At 41.5% G+C, this 15,134-nt stretch overlaps 1 protein-coding gene across 1 annotated transcript; it reads left to right on the forward strand.

The window, feature by feature from the left end:
* Positions 1 to 25: 25 nt before the first annotated feature.
* Positions 26 to 14,738, forward strand: ubash3ba (ubiquitin associated and SH3 domain containing Ba). The gene is made up of 14 exons (XM_061803027.1): positions 26 to 756; positions 7,883 to 7,936; positions 8,138 to 8,324; positions 8,725 to 8,923; positions 9,015 to 9,184; positions 9,324 to 9,532; positions 11,647 to 11,791; positions 12,270 to 12,390; positions 12,461 to 12,583; positions 12,701 to 12,793; positions 13,128 to 13,272; positions 13,358 to 13,464; positions 13,678 to 13,787; positions 13,882 to 14,738. Exons 1-14 carry the CDS (start codon positions 626 to 628, stop codon positions 14,017 to 14,019), a joined length of 1,932 nt encoding a protein of 643 aa, XP_061659011.1. The 5' UTR covers positions 26 to 625; the 3' UTR covers positions 14,020 to 14,738.
* Positions 14,739 to 15,134: the final 396 nt, after the last annotated feature.

Below are 15,134 nucleotides of genomic sequence, written 5' to 3' on the forward strand. Positions count from 1 at the left end.
CAAGTTGCGCTTTTAAGCGCATGCGTATTGACGTCCTCTCAGACAGGAAGTGTGAACCACTCTTTCCACCCTCCGCCCCCAAATGGGCTCTGGATCACACGGGCTCAAACTCAACGGAATAATGACGCTGTAGTTCTTGATCACTTTGCTGTCATTTCTACGAGTGAATTTATGGGTGTCCGACTCGCTCTTCAACGCTCTGTTGGCTCTTGAACTCGACTGGCCGTTGATTCTTGCCTTCGAGGCAAGCTTCTCCGTCCTCCCGGGAGACATGACCGTGGTGGGAGGAACGAAGCTAGCTTTTTAGTTGCATCTGATTTCTCATCAGGCGGACCGGATGCGAGAGGCGAGCTCGACCCCGACATGTTACCCTCCGCGGCTGGGGGCGGTGGCTCGCGACCACGGCTGGCCCAAACAGCCGAGGTGACTCACCATGGCTCTCATGGGATGGTCCGAGCTTAGACCTGCTGGATGAAAACAAACCAGTGTTGTCTGCACCTAACCGGACCCTCGGGAGACTGTTGCTTCCTTTTTTTTTTTTTTTTTTTTTTCCCAAAGTGCGAATCTTTTTTAATTAAATGAAACGAAATACGCCAGAAGACCGACCTTACCGATGGAGCAGTAAATGATGGCAGCTAAAGAGGAACTCTACGCCAAAGTGACCCCGCGGAGACAGCGCCAGACCCGGGCAGGTACCGTCAAACATGGGTCAACTCTGGACGTGCTTCTGTCCATGGGCTTCCCGAAAACCAGGGCGTGAGTACACTGCTACACTGCCCCAACGCAAACGCTCATCACTTAACTACTGTCCTGTACTACGTTTTCGAAAATGGCGTTTGGACTTTGGTTCCGTTCCTGCAGAAAGATGCTGTGTGACTCAGATGTTGCACTTGCCAGCCTCTCGGTTTCAGTCGATCCTGGTCAAATATAGCACCCCCCCCCCCCCCGCCATTCAATTTTGAGAGGGGAGGGTTGCCAAGAAACAAGCCCTGTGTGAATGAAATATGAAGGTTACGTAATGATCTTAAAATCCTCCATAAATAATTAATTTGTTTCTCCATGCAGTACTGTGGTTTGTTTTCTTGCTCGTTGAAAACAGCCCACACTTTTTTTGTGGTTTAATTTTCTATTCAAAATATCTCTATTCTGTCCCACTTAAAAAAAAAAAGAGGATGACGTCATAGCAGTATGTTCGGCTGGCCATGTTCACCTTACACTCTTTGGAGTTAACATGTTTTCTTATGTTCTTCCCACATCCCCCAAAACGTGCATTGGGTTAATTGAAGACTCTAAATTGTCTATAGGTGTGAGTAGTTTGTCCATGTGTGCCCTGACAGGCGAGCGGTGGCTCTAGTAACCGCACCCCGGTGTCTTGAGCTTCGGGTATGTTTGCGGAGGGCTCACTATGCGTAATAATGACCCAATTTTTAGCTAAACTGCAGTTGAAAACTTGCTGGAGCTAACGTGTGGCACTATTACATTATATATATATATATAATATATATATATATGACCCCATAGCGTCTTTGGAAATTTTAAAAATATAGTATGGAAATTCAGAAAAATTGTTTTGAAATAGAATTCCTACAGGTTTGCAGTTTTTGTCATTGCTATAAATGCAATTTTACTAATGATTGACAGTTTTCTAATTAATAAGTGGTAGGTTTGATTTATTTTTGTATTTTAAGTAATGTAAAGTACTTTTTAGCACGAGAAGTGCTTACAAATAACGTTTGATAATTTCTCCAAATGTTTTAGCTTTCCATTTTCAGGCTTGGGATCCTCTTTAGTTTTTTGTTTTTGGTCACTCATATTCTTTTTGGTACATCAGTACTAGACTAGATTTATATTACAGTGTATATGGTACCAGGTGTCATAATATCAGAGCATTTTTATAGATGTAATATCTGCAATGTGCTGTGTTGGATGAAGGGGAGGCCAGCTATGGAAGTAAATATGCGTCACCAGGATTTGAATTTGAAATGCCAGAGAAAGCAGAATTTCAAATGTAAAGTGATCACATTTTCAGTAGTTATATTTCAGTGTAACTTTTCAATGTTAATTCAAGTGGTTACAATTCACTGTCTAAAATTCACCGTCTGTGCCACCAGGCAGGGTTACTTCAGGTCAGAACCAAACAGCCAGCCAATCCAGTTATGCTTTCCTAGTATGTGATGTCATGTGACTAAGTAAGGGTAACTGCGATTAGCTGGGTGTTCTGCATGGTGGCACAGATGTTGAATTTTAGACGGCGAATTGTAGCCGGTTGAATTTTAGACGGCGAATTGTAGCCGGTTGAATTTTAGACGGCGAATTGTAGCCGGTTGAATTTTAGACGGCGAATTGTAGCCGGTTGAATTTTAGACGGCGAATTGTAGCCGGTTGAATTTTAGACGGCGAATTGTAGCCGGTTGAATTTTAGACGGCGAATTGTAGCCGGTTGAATTTCAGACGGCGAATTGTAGCCGGTTGAATTGTTAACATTGAAAAGTTACACTGAAATACAACTATTGAAAATGTGACTACTTTACATTTCAAATTTAAATCCTGTTTTCTGCGGCATTTCAAATTCAAAACCTGGTGGCACATATTTGCTTCCATGGCCAGCGTACAATGACTGCAGCTTCTGAGAAGGGATGAAGGAGGTCAGTGATTCACTGGTGGGGCCCAAGGCATTGACATACAGTACATGTATAAATGCTATCCAAGTCTATCACAGTCAACACGCAGTCCATTTGTGTTGATCAAATGGACAGAGACCATGAGAGTGGTCTTAATGCATCGACAATCTAGTTAGCCGATTCGGGTTGCTGTCAAGTTTCTCTAACCTTTTGTGTCAAGAGGAAGTTGGTGTGTGGGTTCTCATGGTTTTAGAATTCAGGAAACCACAGCAGTGCAGTACATTAAGAGAATGCACATTCCCTGGCCACAATATCAGGTACACCTGCAAATGGCAATGATTGAAGCTACAATGACAATGGTATCATAAAATAACTTATTGTGCACCGTATCAAACAAATTTGTTTCTAATATTTCTGTCTGTCGCACATTGCAAAATAAGGTAACCAAAGTATTGGTAACATTAACCCTGTTCTCATTTTACAATAGGATGCACATTGCTAAAATATCATAATGGCAGACAGAATTGTTGTACAGTTGTGTTCACCAATGTGGTGACAAGGGGTCCGTTCTAAAAATAGCTCACATGGAACATTTCCTTGGATTGTTGTTGAAGTGATCATTTTTACTATAAACACTTTATGAAGTATAGCATGAGGATATTCATCTATTTCCTACATTGCCAAATCTTGGTTTGTGATTATTATGGGAAATAATTAAGGTGTTTTCACATAGATGAATTATCAATTCATAGAACCATACAATTAAAATAATTTGAGCGAAGTCCATTCATCCATTTTTTTTTTTCTTTTTTTTAGCCGCGTATCCCCACGAGGGTTGGGGAAGTACTGAAACCTATCCCAGCTATCTGCAGAAGGCGGGGTATGCCCTGAACTGGTGGCCAACCAATCGCAGGCCACATATAAATAAACAACCATTCACATTCACCAAAAATTACATCCAGACGCTCTAACTAGCTGTATTCCTGACATCACTGACTTGGCCACTTTCCATAAAGGCACGCAGGTTAGGCGCACGGTTCTTCCGGCTTGTCCCACACACAATATAAAAAAATGGTTGTTTTCTAGCAGTTGGAACAGGTTAATAAAATTTGGTTAAAAACTAATTTAGATGGGAACATTGGTTTGCTATACAGTATGAGTAAATTGAGTAACTGTGGTAATGAAACAAAATAAAATTGTAAGTGAAGGTACGACTGTCCTAATAGTGACACAGAAGTTGTGCATACTTGAGACTGAGATACATTCTGATGCAGACATTTTTCATGAACAAATTCAAGGCGGCTAAGCGGAAGTCACCCATTTCCTGAAGTGGCTTGTGCTCTCTGTCGGGACGGTGGTTTGAAGGTGGCAGAAGTTGAGGTTGCAATTACTCAAGCATACAAAAATAGCTCTCATGTTTTACTTTTATCTTATCAGTGAGTTGGTGAAGAAAGATTGAACATCCAGCCAAAAGTATTGATTTTGCAAAACAAGAAAATAATCGGTGATAAACTCTTAGTTGTTTCATAATTATTCTATTTCTAGATTTAAGTGATATAGTTCCACAATGAGTCTCATTCATTAACTTTCAAGCCATGTCAGGTTTGATCACACAAACTGCTGGAAAATAAAGCATACTTCACCCACGCAATGGCCCACTCACTTCCTTAATGGTGTCTGACGCTATTTGTTGTAACGTGACTTTGAATGTCTTTCTTTCCAAAAATAATGAGGCACAAAAAAGAGAATCAGTTTCAGGCACAGACTATACACAACTGGCTTTTTGGGAACATGAGCTGTAATCAGGCTAAAAAAAACAAAACAAAACAAAACAGGTTTATGAGGTGTAAACAGTGACACCAAGCCGCCCTTGTGGCATCTCCCCGTATATAGTAATGGCATCACACAATTACAGCTGAACTTCTCCCATCATTACACATATTTTTTTTTAATAGCACCCCTTCAGTATAAACAAAAATTTAACAATCAACTTTAATTTTTCTTGTGCCAAAAAAGTAAGTGTGTGTGTGTGTGTGTGTGTGTGTGTGTGTGTGTGTGTGTGTGTGTGGTGTGTGTGTGTGGAAAAATTACCACGTTTTGCTGACATGACAAGCGACAGGCACTTTCAAATGATGCATTATCTAATAATGATTATTTATATAGGTGGAAGCCAAATAATTGCAGCGGTATTTTTTCCCAGCCCATCTCTGTTTGGCTGTGAACAGGAAATGCAGTTTATAGATAACTTGGTCTTTTTTTTTTTTTTTTTTTTTTGTTAGGGAGAAGGGAAGCCTTTGGTTTACCCAGCTCTTGAGGACCATAGGTCCATGGCTGCTTCTACTTTGTGGACTACATAAAACTAAAAGCATCCATCTCAGGAAAATTAAAGACTTAAAGGATTAAACGGCAGATGTGATTCACAAGGGCTGAATTCCGCTCCATTCACACAGGCATCTACAATCACTTCTTCTCCAGGCAACATTATTCTGCTCAATAAAACAGTGATATCGAAACGACTTTTCAGAACATTCAGACAGAAATTCTCCCATCCTATTACAGTATATCCAGGCATCCATCCATTTTCTCCAATTTTCATCGTCACTGAGCTGGTGTCTATCCTGGGTGATTTTGATGCAAGGTCCACCCTGGATTGGTTGCCAGACAAATGCTGGGAACATTAATATTATTGTCAAAAGTGTCTATTTTGTCTATGTGCCCTGTGTCACTGCAGTCGATTGTGCTACCCTGACCAATCATCAACGGGGGATGTAGTGACACCCCCCACACACACAGACACACAGTTTGCTGACCCAGGCGGCTGCCCACATCATCCATATCAGACACCACCACTGTCTCTCTCATACGCGTTTGTTCATTCTCTTTGGATCTAGTGGAGTCTCCTGCTGTCCATTTTAAGAATGCATCTCGAAGGGATTCCTACGTAGCTTGGGTTGTTTGCTGTGTCACCGAGGGTTCATGACTCTTAAATAGTTGCGGTAACAAAGCAGGCCTTCCCATGTTGCATTTTAGGTTAGATTTTGTGACGTCTCTATCGTAGTTGGCTGTAATCCGTTCATGTCCTCTTGAGAAAAATACTTTTACCTTCTTTCTCCACTCAGCACTAGGTGAACTTCCCATTGTACTGTATAGACAACACATCTGTGAAGCAACATAATAAATGGCACAATTGAGTTCATCAGGGATGGGCATTTGACTACATTTCTTTGATCAGCTATAAAGTAAACTATTGTGCAAGTGCAAGCATGTAGTAGCTGTACGAGCAATTTGTTTGTGACACTTTTGCCTCTGGAGTCTCCATTGTGCACACTGGGCTGAGTAAGGGCACACTGCCCCAGGGTCTGTAGCCGAATGAATCGAGGGACCTCTCTGTTAGCCAAAATCAAATATAGCTTATTGAATGTGAATGCAAGTGGCACAATGCAAACGCATTAATTCATTAGACCATAATACCCTAGTCTGTTCATTTGACTTCCATCCCAATAGAAGATAGTGACTTACTGTGTCTATTCAGAATGGGGACAGAGAGTATCTTGGGGTGAATAAGCCTTTGATGTGTGTGGAGGTTTTATTGTCTTCTCATGGAGTAAAGGGAGGCTGTAGTTTTCCTAGAAACGACAAATCAACACAATAAAAGTGTAAATCTATTGGAATTAACTTTTGTGAATCTGAACAAAATCTCTCTCTCGTTCTCTCTCTCTCATATTTTTTCTAATCATCCTTGATGAGGCTGTGCCAAGGTGGAATTTTATACACAGTCTCTTCCTGCACTTTCTACTTTTGCTTCGCAACACATTTTTTCAGACCAGACTTTGACTTTCTTGCTTAAAAAAGAGAAAATCTCGTCCAGTTTCACCGCTTTTTCTCCTGTTATTCACATACAGTGGTATTTTTACTTATGAAATTAATCCTTTCCGGAAGTCATTTCGTTACGTGAATTTTTCACAAGTACAACCGGAATTTATATGTAAATGGACTAATCCGTCCAAGACACTCGACCCCCCGACAAACACACACCACCCAAAATAAAGCATTCAAAGTACATAATGTTAAGAATAATACAAAGATTATGTTCATGTACCTTTGGCATTGATGACTTTGCGGAGAGAAGGGTGAGTGATGAGCAAAAGGCATTTTGGGGGACGAAAGAGGGGCAAACGTTTGACAGCCAAGAGAAAACATACGTACGAATGTATGCAGGCCCACAACTTAATTCCACTAAACCAAGATATAAGATCTTTACGTTTGGTGGAACTTGGGGAATCCAGTGCCTATTTTCCTTGCGTATCCTGAGTTTCCTTTGTAACTAGAGACAATATTTTTTGGAGGAGGCGTTTTGTAACCTGAATTTTTTTGTTAATAGAGACGTTCGTAAGCAGCGGTACCACTGTACTTAGTCATTGCATCTTAAATTGACAGCATTTCTTTTTATACTTTCTCCATTATTATCAAGAGTAAACATAAGCAGCGTGTCTAGCTCGTCTTTGCTGTATATTGCCCAGACCGCGTTGCTAACTAAAGCACCCATTGGTGGGCGCCGCATAAGGATGCTGTCATTGTAAATCACACCAATGGGCTGGTTAAGTACTGTAACATCTGTATTTACAAGTGTACCACTTTAAGAGCGTAGCGGGCCGGGGTAAAGTAAACTAGGGGGGAGAGTGGGTGTGGCCGAGCTCTGTTAGAGTTCGGTGTGCTGCCGAAGTGTTCAATAAAAAGATACTCATAGAAACCAGTGGTGACTCCTTTTCCTCTTTTACAGTACGTATGTGAATTCTGCCATTGGTTGCAGCAACCAGTCATCCCTCATACATTGAGGGAACATTGGTCCAGAGTATACACTGCCACGATCCTAGTGAGTTTAAGCGGTACAGACAGAGGATAAAAGAATGAGTCTTAATTATCTCGACATGTTATCTGTGAGATACTGATTAGTATTTTTACATACGCACTTGTTTGCATGAACTCACACACATTTCAAAATACATTTTAGCCAGTCAAGAAGAGTTTATCTTTTCCATCAATGTTTTCTACCTGTGTTCGCATATAAATATTGTTTCATGAGCTCCTGGTAAGACTTTTTTGCTATATCCCTCGTCATTCTCCTGCTCTCTTGGGATTTGATTTGTCTTCTCTTTTCACTCTTTCACTGTCTCTTGGTATGCAAAGATATCCAATTCATATACATGGGCTGCAAGAAGAACTATTATTTTTGTGACCGCATTTCCTGTTGATCTTTACAGCTTGAAAGCCTTGGTTTCGACAGGAGGAAAAAACGTCCAGGCAGCTTGTGACTGGTGAGAACTGCACGTACACCCATGCACAGACACACAAAAGGACACAAAGATGTAACCATTTTCGCAAGTTACTAATTCACCTGTGGAATGTGAATAAAGACCATGGTAAACAAATGGCTAAATGCTCTATTGTAGCCTTTTACCATTTTTAACTCTTGTGCCCATGTGTGTGTGTGTGTGTGTGTGTGTGTGTGTTTCCAGGCTCTTTTCCCATGTGGACGACCCCTTCCTGGATGACCCTCTGCCCAGGGAGTATGTGTTATATCTGCGACCTAGTGGCCCACTGCTCCAGCAACTCTCGCTCTTCTGGCAGCAATCTCGCCTCACCTGCGGCAAAAACAAGGCACACAACATCTTCCCTCACATCACTCTCTGCCAGTTCTTCATGGTCAGTCTCAGTCTCATGTCTTCGTGTGCTGACATTGTGAAGCCTTTTCTAAATGTCAAGATTTCTGATTAACTGGTAGTCATATCTCACTTAAAACTTGTGCATTTTCATATATTCCTTTTCATTTGTGTGTGTGTGTCTGTGTGTGGTGATTGTTCGGAGGTTCTACACTTTCTTACACAATTGCGTGTGTGTGTGTGTGTGTGTGTGTAAAGTAAAAACATACACTTGGCATTATTCTGCGTTTTTTTTTTAAGTGGACCTCAGAACACATGCAAGTGATTCACTCAGTGAGGAAAATGTGCATGCTTTCTTTCAGTCGTAAATAAATGATTTGAATTTTATCCTGCTTTAGTTCACGATCGTGGATTTGATGGATTTTGTTTTTTCATCTCTACAGTGCGCCGATGGGAAAGTGGAGGCTCTGACAGATGCCCTCCAGTCTTCAGTTTCGAAGTGGAAAGGTCGTATACCCATGCCACTTCCACTGGAGCTGTACACTTCCTCCACCTTTATTGGCCTCTTTGTGGAAGAGCAAGTAGCAGAAGTGCTCAAGAGTTTTGCGGCTGATTTTGCCAATGAAACGGAAACTAAAGCAGGTTCCCATTTATTTATCTATTTTTGTACAGTGTCAATATCAAGTCAGAAGGTTGGATACTGATCATCATTGTGCACATGTTCTATCTCCAGATGTGCATGTTGAGCACCATAAGAAGCAACTGCATGTTACGTTGGCATACCACTTTCAAGGCAGCCATCTTCCAGTCTTAGAAAAGTTGGCCAAGAATGTGGATGTGTCGTCAGGGTGTGACTGGCTGGCTGTCCTCTTCTCCCGGGATATTCGTTTTGCTAATCATGAGGTAGAAATTTGTCCTCTCAAATATATTGATGGTTCACTGGCCTTTCAGATGTTTACAATTAGCTCAATACATCAGTATTATTCCTGGAATTGTTTTACCTCTTTTGTACTGTTCAAAAATGTCTGTTTGTCCCCTCAAGACACTGCAAGTCATGTATCCCTACGTGCCTCAAAATGATGATGAACTTGAGCTGGTGCCTGGAGACTTCATCTTCATGTCGCCTATGGAGCAAAGCAGCGCCAGTGAGGGTTGGGTGTACGGCACGTCCCTGGGCACAGGATTGTCCGGCCTGCTGCCCGAAAACTATGTCAGCCGTGCTGATGAGTCTGACACGTGGGTTGTTCATGGGTAAGAACGCATGCACCACACAACTCTTAACCTTCTGATTCATTACAGGAATTCTGAGGCCTTTCCCCATGCAGATGCCATAATGTATACCATAATGGCCTCTGCTCTAATAGACATTGTCTCAATTAATATTTGGTGTGTTAACTAAATGCGTCACCTTCTTTAGTCTAAAATGACAAGTGGTACTACTAGTTAGCTTTATTTCTCAGGTATGTTAAAAACACACAAGGTATCAACACTATCTCCAATGGGGTGGGGGCGCGCAGGGCTATCATGAACAGTTTTTATTTAAGAGCTACCGACATCCCTATATACATTGTAAAATTAATATTGTGAAAATTATAAATAATATTTTTTAATTTTGGCTAACACGCAGGAAAAAACAGCTGCTGTACTTTCCCGCCAGTAAAACTGGTAACAACACACAAACCTGCCAGTATGGGCGTCGGGAAAAAGCTTTACTACCTGCTTCTTCTCCAAAACGAATGCCTCGAGTGGATTTTCATGGCGCGAGATACAAAAATCCATATACGACAACATCATGACGTGTGGTGAAAAAACGGATGGGTCCATTCCTGTTGCCTTTTTTTTTTTTTTTTTAAATTATAAACATACTAAAAATAAATTCATACGTGTTGGTAGACCTTTAAAGGTCCAGTGTCATCCTTATAAACATCCTAAAATAGATATTGAAATGAAAAATACATACAACATTATTCACTTCAATGTCTATATGAAAAAATAAATATGAGCAGAGACTGCGTCATCCATGCAAAAAGTTGGCGGAAGTCTCATTCGATGACAACCAAGTGGTCGTCATATTGGCTGCATTTATTGTCCTTGACATCACCCCAGACATTCGCCATTAAAAACACGCTGTGGCCCCTACTGTGGGACACGCCCCTTAAGACACGGAAGCTCTTTTCGAAGAAAACATCTCACAACCGAGTGAAGTGTCCAGGGCAATATTACCCTATTGTTTCAAGCCATATTTAGATGACATGCAGTTCACGGCCAAACAACCTCCCCGCCCTATCCACGTCCGCGTAGCGTTGATAAATGCCCACTTCCGCGGCAGACATGAGCGACTGCGGTGACGAGCCACCCCGGCTGACAAGGCCGGCGGCAGGCTCGGCCTTGTCGACAAGACCGGTAGTGATCCAGAAGGCCTGCGGAGGCCGTCCTTCAGCGGCCGCTGCATGGAAGACTTCTGATGCGCACATCGACACATTTAGCAACCCTGATTTCTGGATTACGCCACCCCCCAACTATTTTTTTTTTTTTTTTTTTTAGTAGCTATATACACACCTACCTGTCATTTGGAACCCACGAAGCTCTCGTCCTTTGCACCCGTGCAATCAATTTTTCATGACGAACCGGGTCTCTTGCAAAATTATGAAGGGTAAATCCATCCTCCCGAGTGTTCAAGCAATGTCCAGCAATGCAACGAGCCGGAATTTTGGCTAACATGATGGAACAATGAGCTACCTTGCCAGAGGTAAAACTAATAGAAACAAACGAGTCCACTTGAGGGCGGTCCTGCCATGTAGATCACTTTATGCTTCTTCTCGAAAACAGATCCCTGAGAGGTTTTTCATGGCGGGAGTTACAAAAAGCTGGATACGTCAAAATCATGATTTGTGGTGGGGAAAAAAAACGTATGGGTCCATGTCGGCTGCCGTTTTTTTCATTAATATAATACTAAAAATCATGCATTTCATGACCCTGGCACATTAAGTTACACTCATGTTGTTCATGTTTTTGTTCATTCGCAAAGAATACAGTTTGCAGCCGGGGTGGGTGACGCTGAAAATTTCCAAGGGGGTGTCAGGGTGCTGAAAATTTCATTTCCAAAAAACGGCAGTGCTGCAAAATAACCTCGAGAACCACTCGTCTATTATGTTCTCTGCGATTGGCTCGCCATTAAGCCAATCCCAAAGTTCAACACCTCTTGGCCCAAGTCGGGTAGGATGGGCTCCAGCGCGACCAAAGTAAGGATAAGTGGAATAGGAAATGGTCGGATGGATAGCATCCCCCCTTCAGAGTCACTTAATCCGACTCATCATGATGAAATGTTGAAAGTTGTGTGTTTTTTTTTTTTTACCAATCCTCAGGTCTCATTCTATTCTCAATTACACCGCACCGTCTAATACTGGCAGCACCCTTGGTGGGTTACTGTTTGATGAACAGCACACTGACAGTCTGCTTGACAGTCTGGTGGATCCTCCCAGCCTGGCTGCACTCTGTCCTCCCATGCAGGTACATTATTCCTTTGTCTGTGTGGTAGAAAGACATCCATTTCACCTCATGACTACTAATCCACTGTATGGAGAGAGGTTTCTGAATACCCCTTTTTATCACTAAGTTAATCAATCAGGTCTAAGGCTATTATTTTGATTAATTCATTCAGTAGACACTGTGTGGGGAAGGTATTTTCTCTGCTCTAGTGCACAAAGCAAGGATACATGGATGACACCATGAGGCATCTTTTGGATGAATAACAAACAGATTTTGAGCCAGCAGGCAGTCTCTCAGGGCCAACATCAGTGGCCTCCTCCTGGATCAATGAACACAAATTCCACCATACTCCAACACCTTGGTATTCGTAGAGTAAAAGGAGGCGCGGATATCCATATGTTCTTTCTTTTTTACCTCCCAATACATTCATCACTTGATTGTATTTTGTGTGTCATATCATTTAGTTGCAACTGGTATCCTCTTGTCTTCCTTATTTCAGGTGACACGGTCAGCTGGTCAATCCTCTCTGTCTAAAATGAGATTGTTTGTGTGTCGACACGGGGAAAGGATGGATGTTGTGTTTGGGAAACACTGGGTCACTCAGTGCTTTGACGCCAAAGGTATGGATGTAGAGTGAACACGTGACACTGTTTGCTTCTTTATTGTAAACTTTGATTCTTTTGCTTATAGGCAGATACATTCGCTCAAATCTCAATATGCCATCCAGCCTGCCAACCAGAAGCGGCGGTCACAGGGACTATGATAAAGATTGTCCAATTACTGTGTTTGGTTCCTCTCAAGCCCGTCTCGTAGGTTGGTAACCTTTGCCAAAGGTCCTCTAGAGTGGCGTGTGTATTGTTTAACACAGTGACGCCTTTCCAGTCATATTATTTCCTACAGATATAATCATAGTGTTGTGCTCTGTCTCAGGCGAGGCCTTGTTGGAAAGCCACACCACAATCGACTTTGTTTATTGTTCTCCTTCACTTCGCTGCGTCCAGACTGCTCAGCACATTCTGCAGGGTAGGAGCCTGTCCTAATTTTTCTCAACAGTACCACAGTTACGCATATTCAGCTTGCCTTATTTCCATTGTCATTTCTCTTATTAAAATTGTGATCTTTTATAGTAATAGGGTTAGCTCAAATTGAACTTTTTTTTTTTTTTAAATAGCTTAATCTGAGGAAAAAAAATGGCTTCATACCTTCATCACAACTGCCGAAACATTTTTTTTGACACGTTGACACTGTTACTATTAATACATTTGAATTTCACCTAAGCAATCGTTTCTCTTTAAAAGACACCAAGATGAGAAACATTAATAAATATAAACGTATCTCTGTGTTTTTAATGTTTCAGGTCTCCAACAAGAGGGAAAGACAAAAATCCGTGTGGAGCCTGGGCTTTTTGAATGGACCAAGTGGGTTTCAGGAACCAGTTTACCCACCTGGATCCCCCCAACGGAACTGGCTGCTGCGAATCTGAGTGTGGACACAACATATAGGTAGAGCTCCTATGCTCTGACCTCAATATGCTAGTAACTGTGAGGCTGTAATTCCCCTTCTTATCTGTATTTCCCTCATTCTTAGACCTCGTATTCCCATTAACAAACTAGTGGCGTCTGAGTCCTATGACACCTACATCAGCCGGAGCTTCCAAGTGACTCGTGAAATCCTCTCAGAGTGCAAAAATATGGGTACAGTAGACTATTGTTTTTAATGTTTAGTAATGTTTTAGTGTTTTCTGACAGCTATTCTAAACTCCTACTATTCTCTGTCTTTCTTAATCTAACAAGTGCTGAACATTTTATATGATATGATATGATAAAGTGCTGGGTGTCATTTCACAACAAAGTAGTGATAGTGTCTCTCGAATTTGTTTCTTCTTGTACCGGACCTCTTTCACGTAGGAAACAAGGTCCTGTTTGTGGCCCATGCTTCCTCCCTGGAGGCCTGCACTCGGCAGATACAAGGACTCAGCCCACAAAACTCCAAGGACTTTGTTCAAGTTGTGCGAAAGGTCGGCCAGATGCTGGTTACATCACACTGAATAAGCTTTCTAATTGTTTTCTTTCAATAACACAGAAGTGCATCTGCTCTGTACATTTCTACAGATTCCCTACTTGGGATTTTGTGCTTGTGAAGAAATGGGAGAGACGGGCGTGTGGCAGCTGGTTGACCCTCCCATCCTGCCTTTGACACATGGACCCAATCACAGCTTCAACTGGAGGGAAATGCTAATGCAAGACTGACGAATACCACACACATTTCTGTTATCATTCTGAACACCATAATCAATATTTATTTTTTACCTAAACCGCTACCAAACAAAAAAAAATTAACAAGCATGTCCAACTTCCATGAACAGCATCTTGTCAAAAACATGCATTTTATTGGGGACAAATATATTGAGGTGTGCAGCTCAGGAATGTGAAGATTACAGCAAACAGTAGCTGGACTCATGTCTTTGTATTCTCTCACCCGCATATACACTGTGACAAGAATGATATGAAAGTGACTACAGGAATGCTTTCCTCTGTAACAAAGTATTATTTGACTTGTGGTTCCAGCTTAATTCAGGAAGAAGCACAAAAGGAAGGTTGACAGGGAGGAACTGACCAATATTATTTTCATGATGGAAACGAGTTGTTTCTTGTACCTAATTTTACTCCAGTAAATGTAATACTGCACCATTAGCCATTCTGTTGTCCCAGCGTTTTCTTCTTATTATTATTATTATTATTCAGGACACAATGCCGTCATAACCCCCACTGGAACTTAATGTAGTACATGTTTTCAATTGTTTTTGTTGCAATGAAATGTTATACTTTATAAACGTCTGTTTTTCCATTTCACTTTTTATCAATTCATTGAGCTGTAAATCTAGAGATATCAGACAAAATGTTTTATGAATACAAACATCCCCGTTGGGTTTACACATGAATAAAGGTGGTGGAGTCACTGTATTAGAGCTCACGGTTTCAGCTTTTCAATCTCACGTACAGTTCTTTTCCTTTCGGCTTGTCCTGATCAGGGGTCGCCACAGCGTGTAGTCTTTTTCCCCATCTAAGTCTATCATGGGCAGTTGTTCTAGCCAATTTAAAAACATTTAACGTTTTTAAACTTTAAATGGAACCAAGATGACTTGTAATTTTAATACTTTTACGTCGGGTTATACTCGTTTTTCAATTAAAACGTCTAAGGAAGGGAAGAAAAATATGCTAGTTAGCTCGTTGACATTTAGCAACCGAGGTTAGCTGATTCGTTGTCAAGAAGGACTCATTCCAGGGATATTTTGCACCCATCAACACCTGCAGCACAGTTTATATCTATATATGTACATAATCCATCCATCCATTTCATTAGC

Source organism: Syngnathoides biaculeatus, chromosome 18 (genome assembly GCF_019802595.1).
Source record: "Syngnathoides biaculeatus isolate LvHL_M chromosome 18, ASM1980259v1, whole genome shotgun sequence".
NCBI classification, from domain to species: Eukaryota; Metazoa; Chordata; class Actinopteri; order Syngnathiformes; family Syngnathidae; genus Syngnathoides; species Syngnathoides biaculeatus.

Excerpts from the sequence above, each read along its gene's own strand:
- ubash3ba (XM_061803027.1), top strand. The coding sequence starts at position 626 with ATGATGGCAGCTAAAGAGGAACTCTACGCCAAAGTGACCCCGCGGAGA. Across the intron at positions 12,584-12,700 it reads CTCTCAAGCCCGTCTCGTAG|GCGAGGCCTTGTTGGAAAGC; the intron begins GTTGGTAACCTT and ends GCTCTGTCTCAG. Across the intron at positions 13,273-13,357 it reads AGTGTGGACACAACATATAG|ACCTCGTATTCCCATTAACA; the intron begins GTAGAGCTCCTA and ends CCTCATTCTTAG.